Source organism: Globicephala melas, chromosome 1 (assembly GCF_963455315.2).
Source record: "Globicephala melas chromosome 1, mGloMel1.2, whole genome shotgun sequence".
In the NCBI taxonomy this organism is placed as follows: Eukaryota; Metazoa; Chordata; class Mammalia; order Artiodactyla; family Delphinidae; genus Globicephala; species Globicephala melas.
Genome location: NC_083314.1, coordinates 70,160,519 through 70,176,314, shown reverse-complemented (window position 1 = coordinate 70,176,314; position 15,796 = coordinate 70,160,519). Strand labels below are relative to the sequence as shown.

Genomic DNA, 15,796 nt, shown 5'->3' with positions numbered 1-15,796 from the left:
CTCCGTGAGAGGAAAACAAGACAAAAAGTCCCGATTTAAATTGAAAATGGGAATGTCAACATGACTCAGGTAAATTGTGAATAGTTGTTTTCTCTTTACCACCTACAAACCAAGTACAATTTTCTAATATAATCTTATAGAAATAATTTTAAAACACAAGAGCTTCCTTGGCTCTTATGTATTTGATTTTCTTAATGATCACTGTGGTTCTCTTAGGATCACAGTGTTGGTCTACAGAGGGGTGGTGACAGGAAGGCTCTGTGACCTGGGGTGTAGTTAACTCCATGACAGAGATGCAGGCTGACATGGAAGAGGGCTCTACGAAAGGCTGTCACTTCAGCCCAAGGTAGCATCCAGCACAGGCCCTGATACAGAACTGCTATATGAAATGCCCCTCTGTGTCAAAGAAATGCCCCTCTGTGTCTGTTATAACTGACTTGGATGCCTCTCTGTTTTGTTCAGACAAGAGACAAAATGGGGTATTAAGGAATTATCCAGAATTTCCCAAAATATGCACAACAAAGAAATAAATGTTTTGAAATATGTTGCTTTAAAAGCTGCAAAAATATTTTTTAAATTTCCATATATAACCTTCACCCATACCCCAAATGTTAAAATTTTATTTGCCTTTCATCCTCTCTTTCTAAATATATATGTGTGTGTATATATGTATACATATATGTATTCTTTTTTTAAAAAAATTATGAGAGTAAGTTGCTGACAGGATATCGCTTTGACCCTAAATACTTCATATTTCCTAAAAAGCAAGAACATTACATATCCACATTAAAATGAGGAAATTAATCGTTTGTTTTTTTTTCAGGTACATTTCTAACTAAATGAATAGACCTGACCAAAGACAGTTTAGAATATCAATGGCCATTATAGGGAACTTTTTTTTTAACATCTTTATTGGAGTATAATTGCTTTACAATGGTGTGCTAGTTTCTGCTTTATAACAAAGTGAATCAACTATACATATACATATATCCCCATATCTCCTCCCTTTTGTGTCTCCCTCCCACCCTCCCTATGAGGAAATTAATCTTGATGCAATACTATTACTAATCTACAGACCTGATGCAGATTTTGTCAATTGCCTCAATAATGTCCTTTGTGGCAAAAGAAAAGTTACATATATGTGTGTGTGTGTGTGTGTGTGTGTGTGTGTGTGTCTGGGGATCATTGTATATTCTAATCTCTTTCAGACAGTCACAGTGAACTTTAGCATATTAAAGATTCTGAGAAATCCTGCAGTAAAAAAGTCTGCTTAACATTTATGCAAGTGTTTCAGAAAGATTAGTTCAGGAGTCTATGTTAGTAATTAAAGATTCAATGACATTTATTATACTCTATTTCCTACCAGAGAAGTAACTTCAAAAAAAAAAAAAAAAAAAGGTTTTTCTGCTCAGCTCTCAGTAAACCAGAAGCATTAAAGAAATCCCTAAATTGCCAGTTGACTGATGCTCCCCTTTGCATTTTCATACAGCTATGGTGTCCCCGAATGTCGACTTCTTAAACATTCGGACCTCTCCCCACCTTCCCTTTCCACTCATCCTGTTCGTTGTTTAGTCTTATAATTTGATGGTAGTCTTATATGGAGTTCAGGTTGGTATATTTGACCCCTGGAGGAACTTTGTGCCTCTACACTTTTGAACAACAGCCTTGTTTTTCTTGAAAATGGAACCCAACTCTAGTGCATTCCTATTTCTCTGAAAGAAAGACAAGGTAAACTACTGATCTGATTCTAACTCTCCGCAGTGCTTCCCTGTTTAGAATGCCTCTTCATGGCATCTCAGGTTCGAGAGATGTTCTCAGGTTTTACTCCCCCCAGCTTGTGTTGTTTTTGTTATAGGAGTTCTTGTATGTTCTTACCTGTATATTGTAATACCCATGTTTCTCTTTGAAGATTCGGTATGTGTAGACCAACTTTTTAAACCTGTGGAAAGATGACTGTGTGAATCACAATGTTCTTATATGCAAATCCAGGTAATATCTACCACTGTATTTTGTGTGCAATGGCTTTGTCAATCTTGGATCCCAAAAAGAAACTGATCATTTTCAGACCTTCTCATTTGTGGGAATTTGAAAGAGAGGTTTTAAAATGGGGACCTTTATTCTATGGTGGAAGTCTGGGCTGTAGCAAAGAGAATAAGGAGAGAAATTTTACAGTTTCCATTGTCTTGGTATTTCTCTCTAGTTTTTTCACTTAGCCCTAAGTTGATACAACATACAAAACACCATCAAGCCATTCCTGTGTTGTTTATTAAGTGACAGGTCATTGACCTCATTAGAGATAGTTAATGTAACTAAAATAGAGAAGGTTGGGAATTTTGTGCAAGGAAGTGATGTATTGTGCTCTTTTTCCTCACTGGAACAGGAGCCACTGGGTAAGTAATCTAACTAGAATTTAGATAACAGACTCAATTGAGCAATTTCCAAAACAGGAAATAGCATACATTACCATATTTCCTCAATTCCAAGATGTCATCAATTGTAGGATACAGTCAATTTAGTAGTAGCTTTTGAGGAGAAAAATGCATACATTAAATGTCTCTATCAACTGTTAACTATGTTCTGATTCCAAAGAAATATTAAAATGTAAAAAATGAGGATAAAAAACATTGACATGAAGTTCAAATTATCTGACTGATCACTCCTCACCCCTTCACTTGCACCCATGCCAAAGAATCAGATGACCCATCTTTTGACTGAATTGGGAAGGCAGATAGCTATAGCTTTAAGGTACAGGAGACGTCATTGCTGATCATCTGGTGGCTTTGACAATGGACTTCAAATCCCAATCCTTTTTGTGGGGTTTCCTGAGGCCAGAAGAAGCTAGTGGGTGTCTTTAAATCACATGACAAGCAACAAAAAGTTTTCACATGAATCCTTGTCTATATGTGACAAATTAAAGTATTCCACAGTCTGGGAAGAGGTCTCACAAGTGTCTTTTCACAGAAGTATTATTCAAATCGGGATCCAAACAAGGTCCATACATTGCTTTTGGTTGCTCACATGGTTTCTTGAAACTCAACTATCATATAGCCTAAGTTAAATTCTTAAATAAATGACTTTATGTTTAATTACATTGTTGTATTATCAGCCTAAGAAAATCTTTACTAGAGGAGTTTGAAAGAATAAAACAAATGGAGGTTCTATATTAATTAATCCAAAAGCCATATACCTCAAGTTAGAAAGACTGACATTGCTCAAATATAGTCTTATTCTTTGCAAAGTATTTTTAATGAAATAAGCCACATTGCAGTGATGCTTTACAAGAAATTGATTTACTGAACTTGTGATACCTATATGCATTTATTTTGGAATGTTTACCCCCAAAAATGCTGTAAGAGATTACAGAGCAGTGAGATTAGTATCCACTTTATACAATTGCAATATTATTGGGTCGACATAAAGACTTATTGTAATGCCTCCTATTCTAATTATTATTTTATAGATGCCACTTATAAAACTTTTAAAAGATACATGATTTTTCAGTGTGCATTTACACTCAAGGCAGTTATAAAGACCATGTTTCCCCTGGGCCTTCGGCCCCTGTCACCACGGTGACGAGGGAACCCCTCTTTATCCCCCAACACTCACAGTCTTGTCTCTACCCTCTGCCTGGAATCCACTGGGCTAATCTCATCATGCCCTTTATCCCTGTTTGTTAGTCATTGCAAAAAGCCCAGTCTCTCAGGATATCTTTTCTCCTGTTTTCTAATCCTACAAGGCTCTGTACAGCCTGTATTGTGTCCTCTCCCCAGCTCCTGAAATCCTTCCTTGTGTTCTCTAGCACTCAAGGTCTGCCATCATCAAAGTCTCCTATGTCTTCAACCTATTCTCTAATCATCCCTGTCACCTTCTCACTCTGAGGGAAACCTGGCTCTGTCTCACGGACACTGCTTCCCCGGGACCCCACTAAAAGGCTGCTGCTCTCTCCTCACTGCAGGCCTGGAGGGGAGGCCCGTGTTCTTGCTTTTGCAGCTCTTCAATGTTGTCTCCTGTCTCCAAACCCTCAGCTTTGAGCTTCATGTAGATTATATCACCTCCTACCCAATCAAGATGTCACTATGCTGACAGCTCCTCAGCTCTGTGTTACTGCGACTCGTTTCTCCAGGATTTAGCTCCTAGCTCACTGTCACTGTCTTCAGTACTATTCCTGACTAAATTGTTGGCAATTTCAATTCACATGTAGATTATCCTTTAACATCCCAATTTCTCAGTTCCTCTAATTCCTCTCCTTCAATAATCTTGTCTTCCACCTACATCGCCTTCTCACTCCCATGTTCATAACCAGGACTGGCTACATGATTTGTGGGGCCCATAGAAAAAATGAAAATTTAACACCCCTCTTAAAAAATTACTAGGAATTTTGAGATGGTGACAGCAGAACAGTAAACCAAGTGCAGGGCCCTCTGAGTGTAGGGCCTTTGGTGGCTGCATAAGGTTGCATGCCACGAAGACAGCCCCACTCATAACTTTGACCTTGTAATTGCCAATATGGGCAACCCTCTCATAATGTGAATTTCATGCATCCCACTCTCTTTCTCCTGCTTCCCGTCTTTCCAGATCCCTTCCCCAACATTCCCTTGACCCCATAGACTTTCCAATCCATTGATCCTACCACTTTTCAGTGTTCTCACTCACGTCTTCACTCCCTTCTTTACCCAGTTTAGATTGCTTGTCAACCATTACAATCACTCCCTTCAACTCCTTTAGCATCTTTCACTTTATTTCCTTAATTAGCAGAATCCTGATTCAGCCCAAATCTCTACAGCTGTATGTGGCTGGGAGACACAGCCGTGTTCACTGTTCTCTCTTTAAATGACCACAAACCTCAAGTAGGCTCTTAATGCCTCCAGGTGATCATAGATTTTCCTATTCTCCTCAACAATGATTCTACACCATTTCCTTTCTTCTTAAACCTTCAATGTCTCATTCTTAACTGATGATTTCACCAAAAAGATTAAAACAATCAGAAGAGAATCTCCAGATTCCCATCACCATAATAGCATCTACACGCATAGACTCTGCCTTTATTACCGTGGTTGAACTTTGCATGCTGCTCTGCAAAGCTAATCCCTCTTATTTCCACTGGTTGCCATCTGCTTTCATCTATTCAAGGACATAATTCTAGCAATTTTTCCTCTCTCTCTGATGTCATTATTATTCTTTACAAAAGAGCCAGAGTGCTCCTTTTAAAAACTGTGAGTCAGATCATGTCACTCCTCTGCATAAATATCTGGTCTAGTCAATTTTGAAAAAGAAAAAACTGGTGTGTGTGTGTGTGTGTGTGCGTGTGTGTGTGTGTGCACTCAGTGCAGTGCTTCTGTCTTAACAAGTCTTATGTCTTCTTATAAAGCTATAATTAAGATAGTGAGAGTGAAGTAAGTCAGAAAGAGAAAAACAAGTACTGTATGCTAACGCATGTATATGGAATCTAAAAAAAAACAGTACTGATGAACCTAGTGGCAGGGCAGGAATAAAGATGCAGACATAGAGAATGGACTTGAGGACGCGGGGAGCGGGGAAGGGAAGTTGGGGCGAAGTGAGAGTAGCATTGACATATATACACTACCAAATGTAAAATAGATAGCCAGGGGACCTTCAAGATGGCGGAGGAGTAAGACGTGGATATCACCTTCCTCCCCACAAATATAACAAAAATACATCTACATGTGGAACAGCTCCTACAGAACACCTACTGAACGCTGGCAGAAGACCTCCGACTTCCCAAAAGGCAAGAAAATCCCCACATACTTGGGTAGGGCAAAAGAAAAAAGAAAAAAACAGAGATAAAGGAATAAGGATGGGAGGGAGCTGTGAAGTAGGAAAAGTTTCCACATAATAGGAAGCCCCTTCACTGGTGGAGACAGGGGATGGGTGGCAGGGGGAAGCTTCAGAGCCACAGAGGAGAGCAAAGCAACAGGAGTGCAGAGGGCAAAGCGGAGAGCTTCCCGCACAGAGGATCAGAGCCAACCAGCACTCACCAGCCTGAAAGGCTTTTCTGCTCACCTGCTGGGGTGGGCGGGGGCTGCGAGCTGAGGCTCAGGCTTCAGAGGTGAGATCCCAGGGAGAGGGCTGGGGTTGGCTGCATGAACACAGCCTGAAGGGGGCTAGTGTGCCACAGCTAGCCAGGAGAGAGTCTGGGAAAAAGTGTGGACCTGCCTAAGAGCCAAGAGACCATTGTTTCGGGGTGCATGAGGAGAGGGGATGCAGAGCACCACCTAAACGAGCTCCAGAGATGGGCGTGAGCTGAAGCTATCAGCTCGGACCCCAGAGACAGGAATGAAATGCTAAGGCTGCTGCTGCAGCCACCAAGAAGCCTGTGTGCAAGCACAGGTCACTATCCATACCCCCCCCAGGAGCCTGAGCAAGAAACCACTGCCAGAGTTCTGTGATCCAGGGACTGGTTCCCCGGGAGAACACATGGTGTGCCTCAGGCTGTTGCAATGTCACACCAGCCTCTGCCACCGCAGGCTCGCCCCACATTCCAATAATAACTACCGTACCCCTCCCTCCCCCCAGCCTGAGTGAGCAAGAGCCCCCTAATCAGCCTCTGCTTTAACCCTGTACTCTCTGGGTGGGAACAGATGCCTGAGGGTTACCTACATGCGGAGGTGGGGCTAAAACCAAAGCTGAACCCCAGGAGCTATGCGAACAAAGATGAGAAAGGGAAATTTTTCCATGCAGCCTCTGGAGCAGCGGATTAAATCCCCACAATCAATTTGATGTACCTGGTATCTGTGGAATACATGAATAGACAATGAATCGTCCCAAAATTGAGGCGGTGGACTTTGGAAGAAAGTGTGGGGTTTGGGGTTTGCTGTCTGCAACTGATTTGTTTCTGATCTTTATGTTTATCTTAGTATAGTTTTTAGCGCTTGTTATTGTTGGTGGATTTGTTTATTGGTTTGGTTGCTCTTTTCTTTTTTAAAAATTATTATTTAAAAAAATTTTTATTTTAATAATTTTTAAATTTATTATTAATTTTCCTTCTTTTTTTCTCTCTCTTCTGAGCCATGTGGCTGACAGGGTCTTGGTGCTCTGGCCTGGTGTCAGGCCTGAGCCTCTGAGGTGGGAGAGCCAAGTTCAGGACACTGGGCCACCAGAGACCTCCTGCCCATCGGCGAGAGCTGTCCCAGAAATCTCCGTCTCAATGTTAACACCCAGCTCCACCTAATGGCCAGCAAGCTCCAGTGCTGGACTTCCCATGCCAAACAACTAGCAGGACAGGAATGCAGCCCCACCCATTGGCAGAGAGGCTGCCTAAAATCATACTAACTTCACAGACAACCCAAAACACACCACTGGATGTGGCCCTGCCCACCAGAAAGACAAGATCCAGCCCCACCCACCAGAACACAGGTACCAGTCCCCTCCACCAGGAAGCCTACACAACCCACTGAACCAACCTCACCCACTGGGGGCAGACACCAAAACAACAGGAATTACGAACATGCAGCCTGAGAAATGGAGACCCTAAACACAGTAAGTTAAACAAAATGAGAAGACAGAGAAATATGCAGCAGATGAAGGAGCAAGGTAAAAACCCACCAGACCAAACAAATGAAGAGGAAATAGGCAGTCTACCTGAAAAAGAATTCAGAGTAATGATAATAAAGATGATCCAAAATCTTGGAAATAGAATAGACAAAATGCAAGAAACGTTTAACAAGGACATGGCAGAACTAAAGATCAAACAAACAGTGATGAACAACACAACAAATGAAATTAAAAATTCTCTAGAAGGAACGAATAACAGAATAACTGAGGAAGAAGAACAGATAAGTGACCTGGAAGATAAAATACTGAAAATAACTACCACAAGGCAGAATAAAGAAAAAAAAGAATGAAAAGAATTGAGGACAGTCTCAGAGACCTCTTGGACTGCATTAAATGTACAAACATTCAAATTACAGGGGTCTCAGAAGAAGAAGAGAGAAGGAAAGCATCTGAGAAAATATATAAAGAGATTATAGTTGAAAACCTCCCTAACATGGGACAGGAAATAGTCAATCAAGTACAGGAAGCGCAGAGAGTCCCATACAGGATAAATCCAAGGAGAAAAACGCCAAGACACATATTAATCAAACTATCAAAAATTAAATACAAAGAAAACATATTAAAAGCAGCAAGGGAAAAGCAACAAATAACATACAAGGGAATCCCCATAAAGTTAACAGCTGATCTTTCAGCAGAAACTGCAAGCCAGAAGGGAGTGGCAGGACATATTTAAAGTGATGAAGGAGAAAAACCTACAACCAAGATTACTCTACCCAGCAGGATCTCATTCAGATTCAAAGGAGAAACTAAAACCTTTACTAACAAGCAAAAGTTAAGAGAATCCAGCACCACCAGACCAGGTTGCATCAAATGTTAGAGGAATTTCTCTAGGCAGGAAACACAAGAGAAGGAAAAGACCTATGAAAACAAACCTAAAACAATTATGAAAATGGTAATAGGAATGTACATATCGATAATTACCTAAATGTGAATGGATTAAATGCTCCAACCAAAAGACATAGACTGGCTGAAAGGATACAGAAACAAGCCCCATATATATGCTGTCTACAAGAGACCCACTTCAGACTTAGGGACACATACAGACTGAAAATGAGGGGATGAAAAAAGATATTCCATGCCATTGGAAATCAAAAGAAAGCTGGAGTAGCAATTCTCATATCAGACAAAATAGACTTTAAATAAAGATTACTACAAGAGACAAAGAAGGACACTACATAATGATCAAGGCATCAATTCAAGAAGAATATATAACAATTGTAAATATTTATGCACTCAGCATAGGGGTGCCTCAGTACATAAGGCAAATGCTAACAGCCATAAAAGGGGAAATCAACAGTAATACAGTTAGTGGGGGACTTTAACACCCCAATTTCACCAATGGACAAATCATCCAAAATGAAAATAAATACGGAAACACAAGCTTTAAATGACACATTGAACAAGATATACTTAATTGATATTTATAGGACATTCCATCCAAAACAACAGAATACATTTTCTTCTCAAGTGCTCATGGAACATTCTCCAGGATAGATCATATCTTGGGTCACAAATCAAGCCTTGGTAAATTTAAGAAAATTGAAATCGTATCAAGTATCTTTTCCGACAACAACACTATGAGACTAGATATCAATTACAGGTAAAAAACTGTAAAAAATACAAACATACGGAGGCTAAACAGTATGCTACTAAATAAGAGCATATTTTTATCAAGAGATCACTGAAGAAATCAAAGAGAAAATTTAAAAAATACCTAGAAACAGACAATGAAAACACAATGACCCAAAACCTATGGGATGCAGCAAAAGCAGTTCTAAGAGGGAAGTTTATAGCAATACAATCGTAACTTAAGAAACAAGAAAAATCTCAAATAAACAACCTAACCTTACACCTAAAGCAATTAGAGAAAGAACAACAACAAAAAAACCCCCAAAGTTAGCAGAAGGAAAGAAATCATAAAGATCAGCTCAGAAATAAATGAAAAAGGAATGAAGGGCACAATAGCAAAGATCAATAAAACTAAAAGCTGGTTCTTTGAGAAGATAAACAAAATTGATAATCCATTAGTCAGACTCATCAAGAAAAAAAGGGAGAAGACTCATCAACAGAATTAGAAATGAAAAAGAAGTAACAACTGACACTGCAGAAATACAAAGGATCATGAGAGATTACTACAAGCAACTCTATGCCAATAAAATGGGCAACCTGGAAGAAATGGACAAATTCTTAGAAAAGCACAATGTTCTGAGACTGAACCAGGAAGAAATAGAAAATATCAACAGACCAATCACAAGCACTGAAACTGAAACTGTGATTAAAAATCTTCAAACAAACAAAAGCCCAGGACCAGATAACTTCACAGGTGAATTCTATCAAACATATAGAGAAGAGCTAACACCTATCTTTCTCAAACTCTTCCAATTTATAGCAGAGGGAAGAACACTCCCAAACTCATTCTATGAGGCCACCATCACCCTGATACCAAAACCAGACAAAGATGTCACAAAAAAAGAAAACTATCAGCATTGATGAAAATAGATGCAAAAATCCTCAACAAAATAATAGCAAGCAGAAGCCAACAGCACATTAAAAGGATTATATACCATGATCAAGTGGGATTTATCTCAGGGATGCAAGGATTCTTCAATATACGCAAATCAATCAATATGATACACCATAACAACAAATTGAAGGATAAAAAGCATATGATCATCTCAATAGATGCAGAAAAATCTTTTGACAAATTTCAACACCAATTTATAGTAAACACTCTCCAGAAAATGGGCATAAAGGGAACCTACCTCAACATCATAAAGGCCATATATGACAGACCCACAGCCAACATTGTTCTCAATGGTGAAAAAGAGAAATCATTTCCTCTAAGATCAAGAACAAGACAAGGTTGCTCACTCTCACTGCTGTTATTCAACATAGTTTTGGAAGTTTTAGCCACAGCAATCAGAGAAGAAAAAGAAGTAAAAGGAATCCAAATCAGAAAAGAAGAAGTAAAACTGTCACTGTTTGCAGATGGCATGATACTATACATAGAGAATCCTAAAGATGCTACCAGAAAACTACTAGAGCTAATCAATGAATTTGGTGAAGTAGCAGGAGACAAAATTAATGCACAGAAATCTCTTGCATTCCTATACATTAACAACAAAATACCAGAAAGAGAAATTAAGGAAACAATCCCATTTACTATTGCAACAAAAAGAATAAAATACCTAGGAATAAACCTACCTAAGGAGACAAAAGCCCTGTATGCAGAAAACTATGAGACACTGATGAAAGAAATTAAAGATAATACAAATGGAGAGATATACCATGTTCTTGGATTGGAAGAATCAACATTGTGAAAATGACTCTACTACCCAATGCAATCTACAGATTCAATGCAATCCCTATCAAACTACCAATGGCATTTTTCACAGAACTAGAACAAAAAATTTCACAATTTGTATGGAAACACAAAAGACCCTGAATAGCGAAAGCAATCTAGAGAAAGAAAAATGGAGCTGGAGGAATCAGACTCCGTGACTTCAGACTATACTACAAAGCTACAGTAATCAAGGCAGTATGGTACTGGCACAAAAATACAAATATAGATCAATGGAACAGGCTAGAAAACCCAGAGATAAAACAACACACATATGGTCACCTTTTCTTTGATAAAGGGGGCAAGAATATACAATGGAGAAAAGACAGCCTCTTCAGTAATTTGTGCTGGGAAAACTGGACAGCTACATGTAAAAGAATGAAATTAGAACATTCCCTAACATTGTATACAAAAATAGACTCCAGGGCTTCCCTGGTGGCACAGTGGTTGAGAGTCCGCCTGCCGATGCAGGGGAAATGGGTTCGTGCCCCGGTCCAGGAGGATCCCACATGCCACGGAGTGGCTGGGTCCATGAGCCATGGCCCCTGAGCCTGCGTGTCCGGAGCCTGTGCTCCACAATGGGAGAGGCCACAACAGTGAGAGGCCTGTGTATGGCAAAAAAAAGAAAAAAAAAATAGACTCCAAATGGATTAAAGACCTAAATGTAAGGCCAGACACTATCAAACTCTTAGAGGAAAACATAGGCAGAACACTCTATGACATAAATCACAGCAAGATCCTTTTTGACCCACCTCCTAGAGAAATGGAAATAAAAACGAAAACTAACAAATGTGACCTAGTGAAACTTAAAAGTTTTGCATAGCAAAGGAAACCATAAACAAGATGAAAAGACATCCCTCAGAATGGGAGAAAATATTTGCAAATGAAGCAACTGACAAAGGATTAATCTCCAAAATATACAAGCAGCTCATGCAGCTCAATATGAAAAAAACAAACAACCCAATCCAAAAATGGGCAGAAGACCTAAATAAACATTTCTTCAAAGAAGATATACAGATTGCCAACAAACACATGAAAGGATGCTCAACATCACTAATCTTTAGAGAAATGCAAATCAAAACTAATGAGGTATCACCCTCACACAGGTCAGAATGGCCATCATCAAAAAATCTTCAAACAATAAATGCTGGAGAGGGTGTGGAGAAAAGGGAGACTTCTTACACTATTGATGGGAATGTAAATTGATATAGCCACTATGGGGAACAGTATGGCGATTCCTTAAAAAACTAAAAATAGAACTAGCATATGACCCAGCAATCCCACTACTGGGCATATACCCTGAGAAGACCATAATTCAAAAAGAGTCATGTAACAAAATGTTCACTGAAGCACTATTTACAATAGCCAGGACATGGAAGCAACCTAAGTGTCCATTGACAGATGAATGGATAAAGAAGATGTGGCACATATATACAATGGAATATTACTCAGCCATAAAAAGAAACCAAATTGAGTTATTTGTAGTGAGGTGGATGGACCTAGAGTCTGTCATACAGAGTGAATTATGTCAGAAAGAGAAAAACAAATACCGTATGCTAACACATTTATATGGAATCTAAAAAACAAGACAGCTCTGACGAACATTGGGGCAGGACAGGAATAAAGATGCTTACATAGAGAATGGACTTGAGGACACGAAGAAGGGGAAAGGTAAGGTGGAACGAAGTGAGAGAGTAGCATTTACATATATACATTATCAAATGTAAAATAGATAGCTAGTGGGAAGCAGTTGTATCCCACAGGGAGATCAGCTTGGTGCTTTGTGACCACCTAGAGGGGTGGGATAGGGTGGATGGGAGGGAGTCTCAAGAGGGAGGGGATATGGGGATATATGTATGCATATGGCTGATTCACTTTGTTGTACAACAGAAACTAACACAGCATTATGAAGCAATTATACTCCAATAAATATGTATTAAAAAAAAAAGATAGGAACTGGCTCTCGAGTCAAGAAGACATTAATGGACTAAAATAGCCCAGAAACAGACCCATATATGTATAAAAACTTGATATAGGACAGAGCTGGCATAGCAGATGAATGAGAAAGGGATAGACTGTTTTTTAAATGATAATGGTAATGTTTTTATGTGTAAACAAATAAAATTGGATTCCTGCTTCACACTCTAATTGAAGATCCAATTATGAAAAAACAAAACACTAAGCTTGGGAGAAATGTAAGTGACCGACTTAATGACCGTGAGTTAAGGAAGGAGTTCTTAAATCACAAAAAGTACAAGCCAAAAGATAAGATTAATAAACTCACTATATTAAAATTAAAACTTCTGTTTATCAAAATATACTATTAACAAAGTGAAGAAGTCTGCAAGTTGGGAGAAGATAATTGCAACCCTAATATATTGATAAAATGGGAACATTAATGTACAATAAGAAAAAGACAAGTACAATGGCCAGTAAACATATGAAAAGGTGCTTCACTTCACTAACAATCAGGGAAATAGAAATGAAACCACATTAGATATAATTTCATACCAGATTGGCAATGATGTAAGAGTTAGCTAATTCAAAATATTGGCTGTGATTTGGAGCTATACAAGGTTTTATATACTATTAATTGGGGTATAATTAGATACGAATATCTTGGAGAACAATTTGGCAAAATTTAGTAAAGTTGAAATGTGTATAATCCATGAGCCCAAGTGTCTACTCTTTCGGATTGGCACTATTGAAACAAAACTGACAATGCCAATATTTTATTACTTATTACAAAACAAAGATCAGTGAAACTATGTATTTATTACATTTAAATATACTTTAAAAATAAGTATATTATAAAGTACAAATAAAAGTGTAAATTAATGAAAAATACATATTTTCTAATATGAACTATTATTAGATTAACTTAATCAAAATACAGTATTCAAAAATAATACATACTCTCTAAAACTTACTAAATTATAATTAATAATGAAAGTTTAAAGTAAAATAGCTTTTTTAGTGCAATTTTGAGATTAAAGATAAAAGAACAAGGGAGGGAGGGAGAGGGAGGAAGGCGGGGAGGAAGGGGTATCAGTGGTGTCATCACTGAGTTCTGAGGGGTTTTGGTGCAAATTTTTCCATCTGTTGGAAAAGTTCTATCTGTTTACACTAGTTGGGAAATGCTAAAGATGTAAGAATAGGCTAAGTAAATCTTTTCCTATGATTTGTTGATCTTCAACAAACATCTCTTGTTCTGCAACTTTGAAAAAAATCTATTATGAACATTTTGGCTCTTTGTGGGAGCTGATATCTCTTTACTGAAAACAAGCTACAGAGTTTGTTATTTAAGCCTTTAGTAATCACAGTGGTTAACTTTCTAGATTCCAGATGCTTTCTGACTGCTCTGAAACAGCCTTTATCCAAACACAAAAGCTAAACAGATAAAAAGTGCCCACCACTAAGTATTTGTTATTTTTGCCAACAACCTCACTTCTTTTGAAGTACACTATTTTGTGGTAAAGGCTATGTTTTAATTCTCTAATAATTCTCTTTCAGAGTGGTTTTACTTTTTTCAATATTCAAGAAAATTTTTATGTTTTTCAAAAAACAGACCTAAAATGAATATAGTCTTAAAATTTGTATCCCTGATTTTACCCCTGTGTTTTTAAGAGTATGGAATGGGGGATGGGGTGACTTCAGGCTGATTCTCATGGGGAGAGAAGAGGAATGTTGGGTAGATGGGGTTTAATCGGTGTATGTATTCCTGTCTTAACAGGTCTCAAGTGATAATATCACAAGAACCTCACTATATACATAATACATACAACGATAACCAGCCACATGCCACCTCTGCCACCCAGGCTTTGCTCAAAGACTTGGCAGAGAAAGGCAGCTGAATTGATTCAAGGCACCTAGTGCTTCAGGTAAGGCACCCTGGGGTGGGGCATTCCATCAGGGGGAAAGGAGGGGAACCTTTGGAAAAAGTAGTCCATTACTATCGAAACATACTTATCATACCGATTTTTAATTATCCATTTCCTCATCTGTATTTCATACTCGAGCAAGAATCATGTCTGTTTTGTTCACTCTAGCACCATTGTCAATCTTACAATACAGTCTCAATAACTGTTTGCTGAGTTGCATTGAATTATCTTAATAAGAAATGTGCCAAGTGTGTATGAAAAATCTTACCAAGAGACATAAATGAACAGAATAAAAGGAGGTGGAATGTTTTTGAACGGAAAGACTGACTACTGTGAAAATATGAACACTTACCAAATTATATTTTAATTTGTATTTCTACCTCCAACCTGGCCCTGAACTCCAGACTCATTTTTTCTACCTAACATTAACTACTTAACATTAACTACTTAACATCTCCTCTTGGATGTTAGATATTTCAAACTTAACGTGTCCAGAACAGTGTCTCTTACATACGAACAAGTTCTGTACTGAGAGCGCGTTCATAAGTCCAATTTGTTTGTAAGTCCAATTTGTTCGTAAGTCCAACAAAGTTAGCCTAGGTACCCAACTAACAGAATCAGCTATACAGTACTGCACTGTAATAAGTTTATAATACTTTTCACACAAATAATGCATAACAAGCAAACAAACAAAACTTTTTAATCTTACAGTACAGTACCTTGAAAAGTACAGTAGTACAGTACAATTGCTGGCTTCCAGGGGCTGGCATCGAGTGAACAGGCAAGAAGAGTTACTGACTGGAGGAGGGAGACGGGGTGGGAGATGCTGAAGGATCATCAGCAGTAGGAGACAGAGGACAAGCTGCAGTTTCACTCATGCCTGACGTTGATGGCACAGATTCTGGTTCCTTGCTGGATTCAATTCTATCTACCCTCTTGAAAAAAACGATCCAGTGATGTCTGGGTAGCTCTTTTTTTCTCACCATAGATGACACGGTGGCAC

General features: G+C 38.6%; 1 protein-coding gene across 3 annotated transcripts in view; it reads right to left on the bottom strand.

Moving 5' to 3' along the window:
• The window catches only part of SH2D1B (SH2 domain containing 1B), a 40,464-nt gene that overhangs the window by 7,667 nt on the left and 17,001 nt on the right, over nucleotides 1–15,796 (bottom strand). For all 3 annotated transcript variants that reach the window (XM_070046394.1, XM_030847413.3, XM_070046396.1), the window contains one exon: nucleotides 1,876–1,939. In XM_070046394.1, coding sequence (XP_069902495.1) covers nucleotides 1,876–1,939 — 64 coding nt within the window. The remainder of the gene's footprint in view (nucleotides 1–1,875; nucleotides 1,940–15,796) is intronic.